The 23324-nt window shown below is 36.8% G+C and overlaps 1 protein-coding gene across 2 annotated transcripts in view; it reads right to left on the reverse strand.

Moving 5' to 3' along the window:
• SLC9B1 (solute carrier family 9 member B1) overlaps positions 1 to 23324 on the reverse strand; it is a 98579-nt gene that overhangs the window by 65473 nt on the left and 9782 nt on the right. For both annotated transcript variants that reach the window (XM_053558768.1, XM_053558690.1), the window contains exons 3-4: positions 11695 to 11764; positions 8547 to 8688 (exon numbers count right to left, since the gene is read on the reverse strand). In XM_053558768.1, coding sequence (XP_053414743.1) covers positions 8547 to 8688; positions 11695 to 11763 — 211 coding nt within the window. In that variant the 5' untranslated portion in view covers position 11764. The remainder of the gene's footprint in view (positions 1 to 8546; positions 8689 to 11694; positions 11765 to 23324) is intronic.

Raw genomic sequence — 23324 nt, forward strand, 5'->3', positions numbered from 1 at the left:
AGAACTGGATACCCACATGTAAAAACTTCAGAAGTTTAAAGTTAGCAGCAAATAAGAAAATAAAAATGTAGCACTTCAGTTATTTATCCTTCATTATCTTTTATTCAAATTTTTATTCTTGGGCTATGTACTTTGAAGATCAAAAAAAAAAATCTATCTTTAATCACATAGAATATTTAGAAAAATACCAGAAAAACCTTTTTATAAATAGTATTTGATGATAACCCCATAAATGCATCTATGTACACAGTTATGCTTTAATAAAAAAAAGAAACTACAAATCATTAAAGGGTATGGATTTTTAAAAAATAGTATTTGATGACAATGAGAGGCTTTAAAATTTCAGTGGGAAAGCAAGTTTTATAAACTTCTTTACAAAGTTGCAGCCATTTTAAAACTTGGGGCCTAATTTAAATAAGAGCCATAAAATTGCCAGGATGATGTTTTTTTCCAGCTTACCTAAAACTAAATGTCAAAGTAGGTTTTAAATAAAAATCTTTAATCAATGATGCTCCTAATCTCAAAAATGTAATATAAAAAGGCATGAAAAATATTAAAATATAGACCTCTTAGGCAATAAATTGCTTTTGTTTTTGTCTTTGAAAGATTCAAGGACCTATTCCTTTTTTTTTTTTGTTCACACATTGCTTGCAACAGAGTTGATCACCTGATCTGGAGTACAGAGTTTAAGCTGTGGCTTTGTTGTTTTACATTTTAATATTCTTCAAATATATTTCCGATTTTGTCTCCACTTAACATTTCTTATTTCAGATTAATCCTGAACTGAGGGAGGCATCTGAAAGGAGAGCCACTCAAAACCACAGGGAGCTGGGCAAACTGTTGGACAATTGAAGGGAAGGGATCCTGCCTGGGAAACAGACATTTCAAACTACCCAAAAGGGCGGGCACCTTTCCCCCAGGTGTTGGAGGGGGCTGGCGGTTCAGGCTGCGCAGCGAACTGGCGGACGCCCATCCAAAACTCTGAACCATAAAACTCAGAATAAATCCCCCGAGCGCTTCAACCACTGGAACCGGCTTGAAGCCTAGGACCCAGCTTTGGCTTCTGGAGCCGCGAAGCTACTGAAGCCGCGGACCGGCTTTGGCTGCTGAAGCCCTGGGAACCAGCTACAGGAGATACCACACGAACTCACCACCACTCCCCTTATGGCCGATTGAAGTCGCCAGTTTGCGGGGGAACCTGGGAACAGAGTGGAGGGACTTAGGAAGCGTGGACACCTGCACTGAGTGGGAAGGTCGGTCGCAAGTGATGTCCAGAAAAGAACAGCCGAGGTTGCACAATTCTTAGGCGACAAACTTTTACAGAAACTCCAAAATGGCGATCGGCCATGGAAGGTGGTTACCATGGTAACGGTATAAACTGTAAACCAGGTATGTCTCGAAACCACTCACAGCGCCACCTGGTGTCCAGAAAGTATATTGCAGTATGAATATATTCCTACGAAAGTTGATCCCTACAGCAGACATATAGATATTTATAGGTATATTTCTACCACAAGAATATTTTTGCAGTTGGTGCCTTTTTTTTTGTTTTTGGTTTTCGTGGGCCTTTTTTGGTTTTTTTTTGCTGTTTTCTTTTTGTCTGATTTTTCCTCACCATTTTCTTAGAGATTTCGATAATTTTTTATTATTACATTTTATATAGATATATTTTTTTATTTCTATGTCTTCTAATTTTAATTTCTTCTTTCTTCTCACTTAACATTCTTTCTAACACGACTTTATTCTCTCTTTTTTTCCCCTTCTTTCAATTATTTTACGATTATCACTATTTTTATTGCAGTTGTTCTTATATTGCTGTTGTCGTGGCTATTGCTTGTATGTTTATGTGTTTCCATCTGTCTCTGTATCTATGGGCCCATGTGCCTGGTCACCTTTGTATCTGTTTATTTGTTCATTTGGTCTCAATGAGCTTGGTGTTACGACCTGCAACCCTGAGCTCCTAACACCCCCCTCCACTCTCACTCTGTGATCTGGAGACCTGTCCCCTCAGGAGTCCAGATTCTTGGGTGAACTCTCAAGAGGTATAGACAGGACCTGGACTGCAGCTGGCCAGTGCTGACTCTGTAGCAAAGGACCGAGAAGACAATGGTCGGCTGAGAGGGAATTACACTGGAGCGGTGGTGCCCCAAGGTGCAGAGCAACAGCCGTCTTCAGCAATCACAAGGCCCACCCCCAGATATCCCATAGCCTCTTCTCCTGTCTTCCTGGGCAACCAGATGAGGCCGAGCATCTTCTCAGATGGCAACCACCATGGAACAGACCTGGGACTGAAACACAGGCCCCGTGAGTAAAGGGTTTTCCTGAGACGGTACTGACCTGGGTGGAACAGGGGGACTAGAAAACACACCCGCAGAGCTGGGAAACTCCTAGGGTGGGGCTGATCCAGAGAACCGCTCTACTGAGCCTGGGACGCACCTGGCCCTTAGGGGATCTCCAGCCTATAGACAAAGGAGGCCAAGAGGCTACAGCCAACAACTGATCGTGCTGCGAATACAAACCCGCAGGACTAAAGACAGGGCCTGAGACACAAGTTCTGGGAACTCAAATCAGCCTCTCCTCTGCAGAGGAATCTGGCAAGGTCAGAAACAAACTCCCACAGGGTTGTTCCCTTCACCCAGTAACACAAACTAAGGGTGGGGCTGGAACTGAGTGAACACCTCCAGCCTCCATCAAGTGCCGAGGTTGACAGGCCACACCACTCCCTGCTGGATAAAGAAAGAGAATAGCGGCCTAGTCGAGCAGACACAGACTACCCTGTGACTTAGGCAGGTGCAAACCCCTGGAGTATCTGCTTACTGCAGACAACTGACTGGGTCACAGCCCTGTGGGGCTAGCAGCGACTGGGTGTGACAGCTGCAAGGTGGGGAAGGAGGCATCAATCTTCCCAGACTGATCTATTTACTGGTGGCTCTTCCTGACTCCATGCAGCACTGGAGCAAGCCATTTTAGAGCAGTCACCAGACCCCTGTGATCCAGTTCCCAGGGACCTCTTGAACTCTCCCACCCGAGGCAGCTGCTGACTGAGACAACTGACTTGGACCTTTTGAACTGAGTCACTCACCTGGGGACTATCAAGGTGGTGCCCTGGGTGTGTGGTTGTAGGAAGGTTTGATTTTCCTTTTACATTTGTTGCCTGTGGTGGGTGGGGTGACTTAATTGCTGGTATTTCTCCACAGCTGAGACTTCAACCCAGAGTAACTGTTTCACTAGGGTCACATAGAAACCAGCTGAAAACAAATCAGAACCACTTAGCCCCTCTACACCAAACAGGGCCCCAGTTTCTCAGGCCACAGCACTGTATGGGTCCTCGACAAAACACCAGAGGAAAATCAAAGGGAGGAAACAATCATGGGGCGGAATCAGCGGAAAAACTCTGGTAACATGAATAACCAGAATAGATCAACCCCCCCAAGGAAAGATACGGCAGATGTAATTGAAGATCCCATTCACAAACAACTGGCTGAGATGTCAGAAATCGAATTCAGAATTTGGATGGCAAACAAGATTAACAAAATGGAATTAGGAATTCGTGGAGAAATTCAAAAGCTGTCTCAAGAATTTAACGAATTTAAAGACAAAACCATGAAAGACTTAGACACACTGAAACAAGAATTTGCAGCCCTCAAAGATATGAAAAATACAGTAGAATCCCTTAGCAACAGAATGGACCAAGCAGAAGAAAGGATCTCCGACATCGAAGATAAAGCCTTTGAACGCTCCCAAACTCTCAAACAGGAAGAGAAATGGAGAGCAAAAATGGATCACTCACTCAGAGAGCTCTGGGATAACTCGAAGAAGGCAAATATCCATCTCATAGGAATTCCTGAAACAGATGAAGTGGCCTCACTGGGCGCAGAGGCCCTTCTGCATGAAATTATGAAAGAGAATTTTCCAGACATGCCTAGAGAACCTGAAATTCAGATAGCAGATAGCTTCAGAACCCCAGCACGACTCAACCCCAATAAGACATCCCCAAGGCATATCATAATTAACTTCACTAAAGTTAATATGAAGGAGAAAATTCTCAAAGCGGCCAGGCGAAAGAAATCTATTACCTTCAAAGGGAAGAACATTAGAATGATTGCAGATCTCTCTGCTGAGACTTTTCAAGCCAGAAGAGGGTGGTCATCAACGTTTAATCTCCTCAAGCAAAATAACTTTCAATCCCGGATCTTGTACCCAGCTAAACTGAGTTTCATTTACGACGGAGAAATTAAATACTTTAATGACATACATATGCTAAAGAAATGTGCCATAACCAAACCAGCTCTTCAGGATATCCTCAGACCTATCCTCCATAATAACCAACCCAATCCTCTACTACAAAAGTAAACTCACTCAGAAACTTCTGATCAAACTCCAACTTCCACAATGGCAAAAGGATTAAAAATGCCCACTGGACTTTCAAAAAACTCAATATCCCAAATTTCACCAAACTTATCAATACTCTCCATTAATGTGAATGGCTTAAACTGCCCTCTAAAGAGACATAGGTTAGCTAACTGGATACAAAAACTCAGGCCAGACATTTGTTGCATACAAGAGTCACATCTTAACTTAAAAGACAAATACAGACTCAGGGTGAAAGGATGGTCATCCATATTTCAGGCAAATGGTAACCAGAAAAAAGCAGGAGTTACAATTTTATTTGCGGACACAATAGGCTTTAAACCAACAAAAGTAAGGAAGGACAAAAATGGTCACTTCATATTTGTTAAGGGTAAGACTCAATATGATGAGATTTCAATTATTAATATCTATGCACCCAACCAGAATGCACCTCAATTTATAAGAGAAACTCTAACAGACATGAGCAACTTGATTTCCTCCAACTCTATAATAGTCGGAGATTTTAACACTCCTTTGGCAGTGATGATCGATTCTCCAACAAAAAGCTGAGTAAAGAAATTCTAGATTTAAATCTAACCATCCAGCATTTAGATTTAGCAGACATCTACAGAACATTTCATCCCAACAAAACTGAATACACATACTTCTCATCAGCCCACGGAACTTACTCCAGAATCGATCACATCTTAGGTCACAAGTCTAACCTCAGCAAATTTAAAGGAATAGAAATTATTCCATGCATCTTCTCGGACCATCATGGAATAAAACTTGAGATGAGTAACAACAGGAATCTGCATACACATACAAAAACATGGAAGTTAAATAACCTTATGCTGAATGATAGCTGGGTCAGAGATGAGATCAAGAAGGAAATTACCAAATTTCTGGAACAAAACGACAATGAAGACACGAACTATGAGAACCTCTGGGACACAGCAAAGGCAGTTCTAAGAGGGAAATTTATAGCACTGCAAGCCTTCCTCAGGAGAACGGAAAGAGAGGAAGTAAGCAACTTAATGGGACATCTCAAGAGACTGGAAATGGAAGAACATTCCAACTCCAAACCCAGTAGAAGAAAAGAAACAACCAAAATCAGAGCAGAACTAAATGAAATTGAAAACAAAAGAATAATACAACAGATCAATAAATCAAAAAGCTGGTTTTTTGAAAAGGTCAACAAAATAGATAAACCTTTGGCCAACCTAATCAGGAAAAAAAGAGTAAAATCTCTAATCTCATCAATCAGAAATAACAAAGACAAAATAACAACAGACTCCTCAGAAATCCAAAAAATCCTTAATGAATATTACAAGAAACTTTACTCTCAGAAATACGAAAATCTGAAGGAAATCGACTGTTACTTGGAAGCACGTCACCTTCCAAGACTTAATCAAAAACAAGTGGAAATGTTGAATAGGCCCATATCAAGTTCAGAAATATCATCAACCATACAAAATCTCCCCAAAAAGAAAAGCCCGGGACCAGATGGTTTCACGTCAGAATTCTACCAAACCTTTAAAGAGGAATTAGTACCTATACTACTCAACCTGTTCCAAAAAGTAGAAAAAGAAGGAATACTATCCAACACATTCTATGAAGCAAACATCACCCTGATCCCCAAACCAGGAAAAGACCCAACAAGAAAAGAAAATTATAGACCAATATCACTAATGAAGATAGATGCAAAAATATTCAACAAGATTCTAACAAACAGAATCCAGCAACATATCAAACAAATCATACATCATGACCAAGTTGGTTTTATCCCAGGGTCTCAAGGCTGGTTCAATATACGTAAATCTATAAATGTAATTCAGCACATAAACAAATTAAAAAACAAAGACCATATGATTCTCTCAATCGATGCAGAAAAAGCTTTTGATAACATCCAACATCCATTCATGATCAGAACACTTAAGAAAATTGGTATAGAAGGGACATTTCTTAAACTGATAGAGGTCATCTACAGCAAACCCACAGCCAATATCATATTAAATGGAGTTAAATTGGAATCATTTCCACTTAGATCTGGAACCAGACAAGGCTGCCCATTGTCTCCATTGCTCTTTAACATTATAATGGAAGTTTTAGCCACCGCCATTAGGGAAGAAAAGGCGATCAAGGGTATCCACGTAGGGTCAGAAGAGATCAAACTTTCGCTCTTCGCAGATGATATGATTGTATATCTGGAAAATACTAGGGACCCTACTACAAAACTCTTAGAAGTGATCAAGGAATACAGCAGTGTCTCAGGTTACAAAATCAACATTCATAAATCGGTAGCCTTTATATATACCAACAATAGTCAAGTTGAAAAAACAATTAAGGACTCTATCCCATTCACAGTAGTGCCAAAGAAGATGAAATACTTGGGAGTTTATCTAACAAAGGACGTGAAAGATCTATATAAAGAGAACTATGAAACTCTAAGAAAAGAGGTAGCTGAGAATGTTAACAAATGGAAAAATATACCATGCTCATGGTTGGGAAGAATCAACATTGTTAAAATGTCCATACTACCCAAAGCAATATATAATTTCAATGCAATCCCCATTAAAGCTCCACTGTCATACTTTAAAGATCTTGAAAAAATAATACTTCATTTTATATGGAATCAGAAAAAACCTCGAATAGCCAAGACATTACTCAGAAATAAAAACAAAGCAGGAGGAATCACGCTACCAGACCTCAGACTATACTACAAATTGATAGTGATCAGAACAGCATGGTACTGGCACAAAAACAGAGAAGTAGATGTCTGGAACAGAATAGAGAACCAAGAGATGAATCCAGCTACTTACCATTATTTAATCTTTGACAAGCCAATTAAAAACATTCAGTGGGGAAAGATTCCTTATTTAACAAATGGTGCTGGGTGAACAGGCTGGCAACCTGTAGAAGACTGAAACTGGACCCACACCTTTCACCATTAACCAAGATAGACTCTCACTGGATTAAAGATTTAAACCTAAGATATGAAACTATAAAAATACTAGAAGAGAGTGTAGGGAAAACCCTTGAAGAAATTGGGTTGGGCGAGTTTTTTATGAGAAGGACTCCCTGGGCAATTGAAGCTGCTTCAAAAATACACTATTGGGACTTGATCAAACTAAAAAGCTTCTGCACAGCCAAGAACACAGTAAGTAAAGCAAGCAAACAGCCCTCAGAATGCGAGAAGATATTTGCAGGTTATATCTCCGACAAAGGTTTAATAACCAGAATCCACAGAGAACTCAAACGCATTAGCAAGAAAAGAACAAGGGATCCCATCGCAGGCTGGGCAAGGGACTTGAAGAGAAACTTCTCTGAAGAAGACAGGCGCACGGCCTTCAGACATATGAAAAAATGCTCATCATCTTTAATCATCAGAGAAATGCAAATCAAAACTACTTTGAGATATCATCTAACTCCAGTGAGACTAGCCTATATCACAAAATCCCAAGACCAGAGATGTTGGCGTGGATATGGAGAAAAGGGAACACTTTTGCACTGCTGGTGGGAATGCAAATTAATACATTCCTTTTGGAAAGAGATATGGAGAACACTTAGAGATCTAAAAATAGATCTGCCATTCAATCCTGTAATCCCCCTACTGGGCATATACCCAGAAGACCAAAAATCACACCATAACAAAGATATTTGTATCCACGAATGGATTAATAAATTGTGGTATATGTACACCATGGAATATTATGCAGCCTTAAAGAAAGATGGAGACTTTACCTCTTTCATGTTTACATGGATCGAGCTGGAACATATTCTTCTTAGTAAAGTGTCTCAAGAATGGAAGAAAAAATACCCAATGTACTCCCCCTTATTATGAAACTAATGTAGGACCTTCACATGAAAGCTATAACCCAGTTACAACCTAAGAATAGGCAGAAAGGGGAAAGGGAGGGGAGGGAGGGGGGAGGGAGGGGGAAGGAGGGGGATTAATGGGATTACACCTGCGGGGCATCTTACAAGGGTATATGTGAATCCTAGTAAATGTGGAATGTAAAAGTCTTAGCAAAATAACTAAGAAAATGCTACAAAAGCTATGTTAACTAATGTGATGAAAATGTGTCAAATGATCTATGAACCAAGTGTATGGTGCCCCACGATCATACTAATGTTCACAGCTACGGTTTAATAAAAATAAATAAATTAAAAGATAAATCTCTTATTTCACATACCATTTGTAATCATTGCATTCAGTAATCCTTCTGGAGGACAAGAAATGTACATCCTGCCTTGGTACTCTGAGTTTATTTCTTCTTCCGACAGGACAGTTTTTACAGTTTCTTCCTGTGGACTTGTACCAGGAGTGATGATGATCTGAAGTAAAACAAGATTCTTTGAGGAAGTACACTTTCCATACAATTTTATACATGTACTAAACCACCAAATCTCATAATTAAATCCACTTTATTACTGTCAACATGGGAGTCATACATGTAAGAGAAGATTCATGTTCGACATCAATAGGCATTGGGGGGATATAGTAGCAGTGCATTTTTCCAGGTGACTTGATTTAGTCTGTTATAGACGAGTCCCTACCATGTCATTTATGAATAAAGTGTGCAGGCACTGTAGGCATGATAATTGAAAGTGTCCATCCTCTGTTCACTTCCCAAAGAACAGTCACCAAAACTTTTATGAAATTAAAATAGAACTAAATTGGAAAGAAGGTAACTGTAATTTTATTTGGATTCAACTCATTTGAAAAATGGTACAACTGAAAGAAAAATGAGAAAAGCACAGGTCAAGCTTTCAGAAATGCAGGTGTGCTCCCACTAATATTTATAGATAATACATTTAGGTAGTTCAAGGGTATACCATAATTTTCTAGGCTTTTTAATGGTAGTTAGTCTAATTATGAAACTGCTGATTTAGAATAAAGCAATCTTCTATTTGTGAAAACAATGATAAGCTTCTCCCAATGTAAAAATTAAACACAAAGGGGAACCATTATATACTTTGGTAGGAATGTTAATTAGTTAATCACTATGGAGAACAGTAGAGGTTCCTCAAAAAACTAACAAGAGAACTACCATATGACTGAGCAACCCCATCGCTAGGCGTATATCCAAAAGAAGAGAATTTAGTATATTGGAAAGATATCTGCACTCCATGTTTATTGTAGCATATTCACAATAGCCAAGATTTGGAATCAATCTGTCTATCAGCACATGAACAGATAAAGATATTGTGGTACATATACACAATGGAATATTATATAGCCACAAAAAGAATGAAATCTTGCTGTTAGCAACAAGATGGATGGAACTGGAGAACATTCTGTTAAGTCAAATAATCCAAGCACAGTAGGACAAATCTTTCATGTTCTTACTCATATATGGGAACTAAATACTAAAAAGAATTGATCTCATGAAGATGATAGAGAGCAGACTGAATGTTAACAGAGGATGATGAAAGGATAGCAGGGAGGGGGGATAAAGTGGGAATTATTAAGGGTGCTAAACTGTAGTTAGGTAGTTAGAATACTGTTTGATAGCACAACAAAATAACTGTAATCAACAATAAATTAAGTTATACTTTTAAATAATTAAAAGAATGGAATTGGAACGTTCTTAACACAAAGAACCAATACGTGCCTGAAGGAATGGGTACCCTAATTATCCTGATTTGATTAATTCACATTGTACGTCTATATCAAAACAGACCAGGTATCCTATGAAGATATATATATCCATAATAATTAAAAATTTTAAAAATATATTTTAAAATAACTTAAAAAATTGTAAAAGGGAGAGCTTATTTCTTGTGAAGGGGGTCTCAATCTGCAGTGGCCATTCTGACAGGGTGGAAAACACTACTTTGGCCATAAGCCAGGAAGATGGATTTCAAAGGCATGACAAAAGGGAATGAGATTTTATACTGAGCAGGTGACTAAATATACATATTTAACAATCTATAGGAGGAGTCATGAATATTTCTGAAGAGAAAACATGCATGTGTAATTGTGCTTTGCTCCTCCTATCCTGTTATGGCTGATTCTGAATTTTAAGGCTTTTTTTCTCAAATCCCCTTGGCTGAGAGGGTTGTGTGTGTTCAGCTAGTGGGAGGCTTAGGATTTTATTTTTAGTTCACATCTATCTGTATGTTTCCTTTGGCATTTATAAAATTAGTAAGAATTGTTCCTCATTTAAAAAACCTCATAAACAATAATAAAAACAACAGGGCAGCCCCTGTGGCTCAAAGGAGTAGGGCACCGGCCCCATATGCCGGAGGTGGCGGGTTCAAACCCAGCCCCGGCCAAAAACTGCAAAAAACAAACAAACAAAAAACCACCAGAGTAGGCTTGGAATAGACCCAGGCATAGAGATCTCCAAACTTGCCTTAGAATTGTCATGGGGTGTGTATGTGTGTGGGGGGTGTGCACAGATACACTAGCACTTTGAGTGGATTGATTAACACTTTGAGTGCAGTGGGAGAGAGAACATATTGTCACAGGAAATGGTAACAAAGGCTAGAGGGCACATGTCTGTTAACTCTCACCTTGAAGAAGGAGAGAGTTAACATTTGATGACAACACAGCAGCTGATGGCTAAAGTGAATTATATTGTCCTTTAAAATCAAAGTTCTTCAAATCTGTTGGCATTCTGGTATAGAGGCTTTTTCTAGAAATTTCTGTCACCATATAAGAGGGTTAATGACACAATAGTGAATTTTTATGAAGGTGGGTGACAGATCATATACAGTAAAACTATTAATTTTATTTTATTATTTTAGAATTATAATAAATTGACATAAATTAGAATGACTTCTTCCCAGAAAAGTAATTCAATTAATGGTATATATTTAAAATATTTTTAGAAAGACTTTTCTGGCCTTTAAGAACTACAGAAACATCTATTTTAAAAATAAGCAATATATAATTCTAATTATAAGCAATTATAACTTAGCAAAACTAGATCAACAAAGGGTTTAAAGACTAAATGTATATGCTTATAAAAATGAAAAACTTGGGCCTCTTCAAAACACACAGCACAACATTTTTAATTAATTCAGATTCATATTTACCTTTATTAGTTTAAATTACTGACTTTTTCCTGGACGTGGCAAGAAATTATAAGCCACAGTTCTCCTTATTCCTAAAATCTGCCTTCTTCTCACTAAAATACTTTGTTGTCACCTCTTTTCATTTGTCCTGTTCTTTCTGCTGATTCCCTAAGACCTATTAAAAGTAGCTATTTCAAAATTACCACTTTTCATTTTTAAACCAGACATATAAAACAAACTAGTAGGTGAATTTTAGAAATAAATTTTAAGATTAGATTGATTTTTATATCATATATTAAAACAGTTTTAAGTTTTTACCTGAGGAATTGCAGATGTTTGGGAGTTTTTATCCTCCAACTGTTCAGTTTTTGATTCTGTGGTATGCATGCTAAGATTCAAAAGAAAAATAATTTCAAAGAAAAAGCAAGACTATAAATCCATATGGAATCAAACAATGGCTAAAGGGAATTAATTTTTAATTTTTTTTTTTTTTTGAGGCAGAGTCTAAAGCTATCGCCCTGGGTAGAGTGCTGTGGCATCACAGCTCACAGCAACCTCAAACTCTTGGGCCCAAGTGATTCTCCTGCCTCAGCCTCCCAAGTAGCTGGGACTATAGGTGCCTGCCACAATGCCTGCCTATTTTTTTTGTTGCAGTTATCATTGTTGTTTTAGCTGGCCCGGGCCAGGTTCCAACCCACCAGCCTCGGTACATGTGGCTGGAACCCTACCCACTGAGATATGGGTGCCACCTTTTAATTGTTTTGTCATGAAATTGTATCATAGTCAAGTCAGATGTCTATATAGTGAAAACAGCTCCAAATATTCATTTTGAAGTTATTAACCACAGCCATGTATATAAGTTTTATAAACCATTAGCATACATAAATCAAACACTTCTTTATAGTTCATAATGCTGGGCCATATCTTAGAAGCATATTTTAGAAAACTCAATTCTTTATTTCATGCACTGAACTAGTATGTTTGAGATAATTTCCAAAGTTGATTTACTCTATCTTCAGTCATATTCCTGTATCAGAAACTCTACAAAAATTTATAAAGAAAAACAATCAAAAAAAAAAAGAAAAAAAAGAAAAACAATCAACTACATTAGTATCTATAAGTTGCTGATATACACTATCTTGTTATGTGGTGCGTTTGAAAGTCTATAGGTCCAACATTTAAACATATATACATATATATAAGACTTATTTTGACTAAGAATGAACTAGAACCATATCAAAAGAAGAATTATGTCTGGAAACTTTTGCTTTAAAATACCTGTTCTTTCTCTCTTATATTTGCTTGCTTTGAAGATAGGAGAATGCATTTGTCTTAAAAATATCTTTCTCTCAATTACTGAGTTATTATTGAAAACAAAACTCAAGATTTTAAATTTTACCACATAATATTTCAAGCTATGCTATTTAAAAAGGCAAGTAATTTTAATAATGAAATATTTTAATAAAAATTTACTAGGTGCTTTACCTCTTTGGTTCCACTGTAATGAAGTAAAATATTGCTGTGTACACAAAATCCTAGAAGGGATCATAACTGAATTTATAACTATTAAAGCAGAAAGTAACACTCATTTAAAATTTTTGATTAAAAATTATATCGAAGTCTCTTTAAAGTAGAATTCCATTGTAATTAAAATAACTGTCAACATTACTGCCTTGCCACTAGAATGACTACCTTGTCATTAGCTGTTAGATCAGGAGCTAAGAGCTAGTGAGCTCTAAGACAAAGAGGGTCAGTGAATCGCTCTAGATGTGGCATGTTCTGAAGGGACAGGTTAGAACCATTAAAAAGTTTAAACAGGAGTACATGGGTTGTGAGGACAGGATGCAAAGTTAATTCACTCAATTTCTGAATGCCTATTCTGAGCTCTGAAGGTAAAGCAGCAAAACAAAACAAAACAGAAATACAGGCATCTACTCTCATGGAGATTATGTTCTGATTGGGAGAAAAGGAAGATAATATATACTTTCAGACTACAGTAAGTACAAAAGAAAATAAATGAGGATGCTGTTACTAGATCAAGGTGACATTTGAATTGTGACCTAACTGAGGAGAGAGAAGCTGTGAATCACAGTAGCTAGAGGGACTAGCAACAGGCAAACGTTTAAGACCAAGAATCACACAAGTAGCAAGAAATCAAGACTAGGTAGCTAGTGTAAGATCTGTAACCATATAATGATAAGGATGACAGTGCTTGAAATCCAGGCAACCAGACAATGCATTAGCGCTTCAAAACCTAGGTAAGGAGTCTGAATAATCAATGTACAAGGTAATAGCCATCAACAGAAGTGTGGTACTGAGTCAAGCAATATTGGTGACTGGCAACTCCTCAATACTCTATATATCTGCCAAGAGTGGAATCAGTAAGTGTTAGGCCTAGCAACTAAAAGCAAGAACTTCGGAGCTGAGATAGTAACATATTCCACTTTCTCTTTTATCTTTTAATAATTGTAGGTAGTGGTTTATCTCCATAGGCCTCCATTTCCTTATCTGAAAAATATCATTATGCTTAATTTATTTGTTATCATAAGGATTAAATGATGTAGTAATAGCTGACATGAGTTGAATACGTTAAGCACTTAACACGAATCATTTCATCCAAGTCTATGAGGTATTTACTATTATTATCCCAATTTTACAAATGTTGAAAATGAGACACAGGAAAGTTAAGTAATTGCCCCAAACTTAACACAAGTAGCAAGTGGCAGAGCTGGAATTTGAACTACCTTGGTATTGTCTGACTTTTTCCTCTTAGCTATTCTGATGATTCTGCGTTGTGGATTCGAATTGCATTTTCTTCATGATTAAAAAACATTTTTTCATATATATATTGCCCATTTGAATCTTTAGTATTCAAATTTCTGGCCTATTTTTTACTGTGTTGGAGGCTTTTTTCATATGGATTTGTTGAAGTTCTTTCAGTATCCTAGATATGAATCTTTCATTGGATATGTAATTAGCCAGTATTATCTCTCACTCTCTGGCTTGCCTTTTCACTCTGATGATGTATTTTTAAAAAGATATTTTAATTTGGTCCAGTTCATCCTGTTCTTCTTTTATGATTAGAGCTTTTATTGTTTCAGAAATCCTTATTTTTGGATTCAATTCTGTTCCCTGGTCCATTTGTCTACTTTTATGCCAACATTACTCTAGTGAGTATATAGTAACTTTCTGGTTTTGCTTCTCTTCAGAGTTAGATCTATTCTTTGGCCTCTGTACATTCACATAGATTTTAGGACCAAATTATCAATTTATACATACCACAAATACACATGTGTACACATACTCATGTCCACACACTTCTGGAATTTGACTGAAATCGCGTTAAATCTATAGGTTAATTTGGGAAGAACTGACGTCAAACAATATTGAATCTTTCAATCCTTGAAGAGTATGTATCTCTCCATTTATTTACATTAGCTTTGATTTATCTTAATAATGTTTTGTAGTTTTCACTGTAGAGAACTGCATGTCTTTCATTAGGCTTATTTTTTAGGTATTGGATGATTTCTGGATGTTAATAAAAATAGCACCATTTAAAAAATTATCACTTGTTTTTTTCTGGCATGCAGAAATATAAATAAGTTTTGTTTATTTCACTTTTATTAGTCATCGATAAATTCACTTAATCTAATAATCTGTAGATTCTTATCGATTTTCTGAGTACATAAATATGTGGTTGGCAAATATAAGTTTTATTATTTCTTTAAAAAACAATTCTTTTTTTGAGACAGAGTCTCATTATGTCGCCCTTGGTAGAGTGCTGTAACATCACAGCTCATAGCAACCTCAAACTCCTGGACTTAAGCGATTCTCTTGCCTCAGCCTTCAGTAGCTGGGACTACGGGCACCCACTACAATGCCTGGCTATTTTTTTTTGTTGCAGTTGTCATGATTGTTTAGCTGGCCAGGGCTGGGTTCAAACCCGCCAGCCTTGGTGTATGTGGCTGGCGCTGTAACCACTGTGCTATAGGTGCGGAGCCTTCTTTTTAAAATGTTATGCACTTTATCTCTTTTTGTTTCTTTATTGCTCTGACTATAGCCTGTCTTTACTGTTGCTCTATGTTTTTGCTGACTCTGGTATTATCTGTCTTTAGCATTTTTTTTCCTTTGTTCCCACAACAAAGAATTGAAAGTTTCTTTCAATGCAGATTTTTTGGTGATAAATTCTTTCATTATTTCTTTGCCTGAAAATGTCTTTATTTCACTGTCACTTTTGAAAGTGATTCTCCTTGGACGCAGATTCTAGATTAGAATTTATTTTCTTTAATTACTTTAAAGATGTTCCACTGTTCTGGCTTCCACAGTTTCTGTTGAAAATTTAGATTTTTTCAGGTTATGTTTCCAGTAAAGGTCTGGTAACTAGAATCCACAGAAAACTCAAACTAATCATTAAGAAAAGGACAAACAGCTCCATTTCTTTGTAGGCAAGAGATCTGAACAGAATCTTCTCTGAAGAAGATAGGCACATGGCCTACAAACACATGAAAAAAATGCTGATCATCTTTAATCATCAGAGAAAAGCAAATCAAAACCACTTTGAGATATCATCTCACTCCTGTAAGATTAGCCCACATCATAAGATCCCAAAACTACAGATGTTGATACGGATGTGGAGAGAAGGGAACACTTTCACACTGCAGGTAGGAATGCAAACTAATACAGCTCTTTTGGAAAGAAGGTTGTAGAATACTCAAGGAACTAAAAGTAGACCTATAGTTCGATACTGTAATTCCTCTGCTAAGAATATACCCAGATGATCAAAAATAATTTTACAACAAAGACATCTGCACCAAAATGTTTATTGCAGCCCAATTCATAATTGCCAAGTCATAGAAGCAGCCCAAGTGCCCATCGACCCAGGAATGGATTAACAAATGATGATTATATGTATACCAAAGAATTGCATTCAGGTTTTTTCTGGTTCTGTACAAAACATAGGACTATTTTTTCAAGATCTGAAAAGTATCAAATTGGTATTTTAATGGGGATTAAACTGAATTTGTAGATTGCTTTGAGTAGTACATTTTAACAACGTGGATTCTTCTAAGCCATGAGCATGATATGTTCTATTTGCTAACATACTCTACAATTTCTTTTCTCAGTGACTAATAATTGTGTCTGTAGAGACACTTTACATCCTTTGTTAAGTATATTCCAAGGTATTTAATTTTCTTTGATGCCACTGTGAAGGATATTGTGTAATTTGATTCTCAGCTTGATTACTGTTGGTGTATATGAAAGCTCCTGATTTGTATACACTGATTTTATTGTGATGTTGTATTTCCTTATCAATTGTAGGAGTTTCAATTGGTTGAGTCCTTAGGGGTTTCTAGGTATAAGATAATAACATGAAAGAGCAACAAGAGATAGTTTGACCTCTTCTGTCCCCATTTGGATATCTTTGACATCCTTCTCTTGTCTGATTGCTTTGGCTAGGACTACTATGTTGAACAGTAGTGGTGATGGACATCCTTGTCTGGTTCATGTTCTAAGAAGAAATGCCTTCAGCTTTTCTCTGTTCAATCTGATATTGGCTGTAGGTTTGCTGTAGTTGGCTTCTATCAGTTTAAGGAATTTCCTTGCTATGGCAGTTTTATTAAGTGTTCTTGTCAAAAAATACGCTGAATTTTGTCAAATGCTTTTTCTGTGTCTATTGAGGGGATCACATGGTCTTTGTTTTTACTTCCATTTATGCATTGCATTTATAGATTTATGTACGTTGAACCAACCCTGCATTCCTAAAATGAAGCCTACCTGGTCATGTTGAATTATTTTTTTGATGTGTATCTGAATTCTGTTGGCTAAGATTTTTTTTTTTTTTTTGAGACAGAGCCTCAAGCTGTCACCCTGGGTAGAGTGCCATGGCATCACAGCCCACAGCAACCTCCAACTCCTGGGCTCAAGCGATTTCTCTTGTCTCAGCTTCCCAAGTAGCTGGGACTACAGGCGCCTGCCACAATGCCTGGCTATTTTTTGGTTGTAGCCATCATTGTTGTTTGGTGGGTCCGGGCTGGATTCAAGCCCGTCAGCTCAGGTGTATGTGGCTGGCGCCTTAGTGCCACAGGCGCTAAGTCTGTTTGTTAAGATTTTATTGAGTATTTTACATCAATATTCATTAATAATTCTGGCCTGTAATTTTCTTTTCTTTTTTTTTTTTTGCTATGTCCTTTCCTGGTTTTGGTATCAGAATGATATTAGCTTCATAGAAGGAGTTGGGTAGAGTTCCCTGCTCCTAAATGTTTTGGAATAGATTTTTCAATGTAGGTACAAGCTCTTCTTTGCAGGTTTGGTTGAATTCTGGTGTAAAACCATCTGGTCTATGATTTTTCTTTGTTGGAAGCTTTTTTATTGTTGTTTCAATTTTGGTACTTTATATTGGTCTATTAAAAAATTCTGTTTCTTCCTGCTGGAGTCTAGAGAGGTAGTGTGATTCCATATGTTTGCCCATTTTCTCCATGTTTTCAGATTTCTGGGCATAGAGATTTTTATAGTATTCAGGTATATATTTTGTATTTCTGTGGTATCTGTTGTTATTTCCCCTTTCATTTCTCACAGAGCTTGTTAGAGATCCCACTTTTCTGTTTCTAGTTAATCTGGCCAAAGGTTTATCAGTTTTACTTATCTTTTAAAAAAACCCAATATTTTGCTTCATTAATCTTTGTTCTTTTGTGCTTGAATTCATTTAGTTCTGATAAGACTTTGGTTATTTCTTTTCTGCTCCTGTGTCTAGGATCACATTAATCCTCCTTTCCCAGTTCCTTGAGATGATTCATTAGATTGTTGATTTGAATACTTTCTGATTTGTGGATGTGGGCTTTAATGTGACGAATTTACCTCCTAGGACTGCTTTTGAGGTATCCTATAGGTTTTGATAGCTTGTGGCCTCATTGTCACTTTGTTCAACGAATCTAATAATTTTCTTCTTTACTTCCTCTTTGACTTGGCTATCATTCAGCAATAAATTGTTTAGTTTCCATGACTTTTTGTGAAGAAGAGTGATTCTGTTGGAACTGATTTCTATTTTTACTCCATTGTGGTTTGCAAAGATAATTTCTATTTTTTAAAATTTGTTGAGGCTTATTTTGTGACCTAGGATACGATCGATCTTGGAAATGATCCACGAGCTGATGAGAAGAAGGTATATTTAGCAGTACTGGGGTGAAATGTTCTATAGATGTTTGTTAAGCTCATTTGTTCTAGAGCCATGTTGAAGTCCAAAGTTTGTTTAATTTATGCTTGGAGGATCTGTCCAGTTCTGTCAGTGGGGTGTTGAAGTCCCTTGCTATTATGGTGTTGTTGTTTATCATTTTGTTTAGATCAAGTAAAATTTGCTTTATAAATCTGATAAAGTGTCTAAGTTGGTGCATAAATATTTAGGATTGATATGTCTTCTTATTGAATTGTCCCTTTGATCAGTATATAATGTTCAACTTTTTACTTTTATTGCTTTAAAGTCAATAATATCTGCAATGAATATTGCAACTCCTTTTTTTAGTTTCCATTAATACTATTTTCCAACCCTTTACCTTGAGTCTTGATTTATTCTAGGGGGTTAAATGCATTTCCTGAAGACAGCAGATACCAGGCTTGAGTTTTTTTTATCCAATCAGCCTGTGTCTGTTCAGTTGAGAATTTAAGCTGTTCACATTTCTTGAGAGAATTGATAAGAAGGGTGGATTACTTTTAATCCAATTGTGAGGCACTCTGTTGTTTTGTTTTGTCACTTGGGCTATGGTAGGTGCTAGGCTTTGCCCTTTAGTTACTAGGTAGTTTTACTTTGGGGGGCAACCAGTGTGTTGGTGTGGCCATAGTATAATTCTGAATACTTCATGCAGGATAGGCTGAGCAGTGACAGCTTTGTAATATTCAAGTTTTACTTCAGTGTTTTCCAGGTTCCTTTAGGGATTTTTGCCTAAGATGATGCCTTCAATAAACTTAGGATACCTTGTTATTTCACTTCAATAATAACAGGGATACCTTGTTATTTCACTTTGGTTCACTCTGTCCATTTCTTCCTATCCCTATGAGCTGAATTAGCTTCTCCAATGTTACATAGCTATAAATAAAGGAGTTGAGACTAAAATGAGGCGGTCAAATTCCAGAGCACATATTCTTATAACTAAAGTATTTACAATTTGCCAGACATAGACTAAAACTCTCATAAAGGTTTAGATGCTAATGTTTAAAAAACGACCATAGTAGTTTTAGTCATAGCAATTAGGGAAGAAAAGGCGATCAAGGGTATCCATATAGGGTCAGAAGAGATCAAACTTTCGCTCTTCGCAGATGATATGATTGTATATCTGGAAAACACCAGGGATTCTACTACAAAACTCTTAGAAGTGATCAAGGAGTACAGCAGCGTCTCAGGTTACAAAATCAACATTCATAAATCAGTAGCCTTTATATATACCAACAATAGTCAAGCTGAAAAAACAGTTAAGGACTCTATTCCATTCACAGTAGTGTCAAAGAAGATGAAATATTTGGAAGTTTATCTAACAAAGGACGTGAAAGATCTCTATAAAGAGAACTATGAAACTCTAAGAAAAGAAATAGCTGAAAATGTTAACAAATGGAAAAACATACCATGCTCATGGCTGGGAAGAATCAACATTGTTAAAATGTCCATATTACCCAAAGCAATATACAATTTTAATGCAATCCCTATTAAAGTTCCACTGTCATACTTTAAAGATCTTGAAAAAAATAATACTTCGTTTTATATGGAATCAGAAAAAACCTCGAATAGCCAAGACATTACTCAGAAATAAAAACAAAGCAGGAGGAATCACGCTACTGGACCTCAGACTATACTATAAATCGATAGTGATCAAAACAGCATGGTACTGGCACAAAAACAGAGAAGTAGATGTCTGGAACACAATAGAGAACCAAGAGATAAACCCAGCTACTTACTGTTATTTGATCTTTGACAAGTCAATTAAAAACATTCAATGGGGAAAAGATTCCCTATTTAACAAATGGTGCTGGGTGAACTGGCTGGCAACCTATGGAAGACTGAAACTGGACCTACACCTTTCACCATTAACTAAGATAGACTCTCACTGGATTAAAGATTCAAAGTTAAGACATGAAACTATAAAAATACTAGAAGCGAGTGCATGGAAAACTCTTGAAGAAATCGGTCTGGGCAAATATTTTATGAGGAGGACCCCTCGGGCAATTGAAGCAGCTTCAAAAATACACTACTGGGACCTGATCAAACTAAAAAGCTTCTGCACAGCCAAGAACACAGTAAGTAAAGCAAGCAAACAGCCCTCAGAATGGGAGAAGATATTTGCAGGTATGTCTCCGACAAAGGTTTAATAGCCAGAATCCACAGAGAACTCAAACATATAAGCAAGAAAAGAACAAGTGATTCCATCTCAGGTTGGGGAAAGGACTTGAAGAGAAACTTCTCTGAAGAAGACAGGCTCATGGCCTACAGACATATGAAAAAATGCTCATCATCCTTAATCATCAGAGAAATGCAAATCAAAACTACTTTGAGATATCATCTAACTCCAGTAAGATTAGGCCATATCACAAAATCCCAAGACCAGAGATGTTGGTGTGGATGTGGAGAAAAGGGAACACTTTTGCACTGCTGGTGGGAATGCAAATTAATACATTCCTTTTGGAAAGATGTTTGGAGAACACTTAGAGATCTAAAAATAGATCTGCCATTCAATCCTATAATTCCTCTACTAGGCATATACCCAGAAGACCAAAAATCACATTATAACAAAGATATTTGTACCAGAATGTTTATTGCAGCCCAATTCATAATTGCTAAGTCATGGAAAAAGCCCAAGTGCCCATCGATCCACGAATGGATTAATAAATTATGGTATATGTACACCATGGAATATTATGCAGCCTTAAAGAAAGATGGAGACTTTACCTCTTTCATGTTTACATGGATGGAGCTGGAATATTTTCTTCTTAGTAAAGTATCTCAAGAATGGAATAAAAAGTATCCAATGTACTCAGCCCTACTATGAAACTAATTTATGGCTTTCGTATGAAAGCTATAACCCAGTTATAACCTAAGAATATGTGGAAGGCGGAGAGGGAAGGTGGGGGAGGATGGGCAGAGGGTGGGTGATTGGTGGGATTACGCTTGCGGTACATCTTACAAGGGTACATGTGAAGCTTGGTAGATGTAGAATATAAATGTCTTAACACAATAACTAAGAAAATGCCAGGAAGGCTATGTTAACCAGTGTGATGAAAATATGTCAAATGGTGTATAAAACCAGTGCATGGTGTCCCATGATTGCATTGATGTACACAGCTATGATTTAGTAATAAAAGAAAAAAATGAACATAGTAACTTACATTTATAACAGCTTCAATGGCCTACTGAGAAAAGAGTGGAAAAAACCAACTATCTAATATTTTAGTTTTTCCATTTTAGGAAAGGAACTATTATAAATATGATCCTTAGGAAAATTTTTAAAAGAGCCTTAAGAACAACTTGAAAATAGAAAAAAATATATAATTATTGTTAAAAAATAATAATATAATCATAGAAAACTAAAATTATTTAGAGACATTAGTTGCCCATAATGATATAAATAGGGTCTTCCCTCAGGGAAAAGCCATAAGAAGAAAAACTAACAACAAAACCCACCAAAAACAAGGATTTCTTACATTATCTTTGGACTATAGGGTCTTTTTCCAGATTTTCAACCCATAAAAATAGGTTTTATACTGCAGTTGCAGTCTCCTGTGCTGCCTTTGCATAGCTGCATGACCAGAGTATGACTCTAGATCAAAGCTGTAAGAGCTAGAGAAATTCACCCGTATAGTTTTACTCATCTTCATATTCCATCTGCTTTTGTTCATTTTTCAGAATATTCAGGTAGTTGCTGTTTGCATTTTATTCAGAGTTTTTGCTTATAAGCAACAGAAAAGATAGTTTGTAGTAAGACCATTCCATCTTGGATGGAACCTAGAAGCTTATGAGTTTCATGAAAGGAAGATCATTCTGATTTTACTCTTAATCCACATACAGCTTGACACATGGCAGGTACTCAGTTATTATCTGTGGAATATACAGCAAAGGAACTAAGATTTTAAAATGTCAGACTCTCAAAATAATAAAATCATTTCTACATGGTTAACAAGAAAACTATCTTTTGTAGAAAAGTACCACATTCTAAAACCAAGAAGAGGTATTTCAAATACATTAACAAGGAAGTGATGGAGGGAGGGAGGGAGGAAAGGAAGGCAGTAAAGTATGAAGGAAATTAGATCCTTAATGATTATTCTCCAAAATAATCCTGTAGAAAAGGAAATCAGCAGGACAGCTTAGAAAAAGGTTCTGCTTCTATAGAAGAAAAACTTTAAAAGTTGGAATTAAAGGAAAGACTAGGACCCTGGTTAGTAGAGAACTTTGGCACAACTTTAGATAGAGGAAGCTGAAGAAGAAAAACCAGATATCTGAGTAATGTAAAGATTGGAAGCAGGCTAGGTAGAATGTATGGGCCTTAGTTAGTTCTCTTCCCAATGTCTCTTTCCCTCGTCCTTAATACTTCCTATCTTCTGTAGTTAAAATTTCTTCTTATCTGTATCTTTCCTTGGACTTATCTCTTCCTCTTGACATCTTTTTCATTTGAGCAATTTTATAAATGGCTGTTTCCTTAATATACTATAAATTTTGTAATTTAAAAGTACATAAATTAAACTCATGAATAAACTCATGAATTTTATCTTTCTTTCTTTACTTACTTTTTTGAGACAGTCTTACTCCTTACACTTACTAGAATGCCATGGCGTCATAGCTCATAGCAACAAAAAACTCTTGAATTCGAGCAATCCTATTGCCTCAGCCTCCCGAGTAGCTGGGACTACAGGAACTCACCACAATGCCCAGCTAGTTTTTCCACTTTTAGTAGAGACAGCATCTCATTCTTGCT

The sequence above is a fragment of the Nycticebus coucang genome, chromosome 1 (assembly GCF_027406575.1).
Source record: "Nycticebus coucang isolate mNycCou1 chromosome 1, mNycCou1.pri, whole genome shotgun sequence".
Classification (NCBI taxonomy): Eukaryota; Metazoa; Chordata; class Mammalia; order Primates; family Lorisidae; genus Nycticebus; species Nycticebus coucang.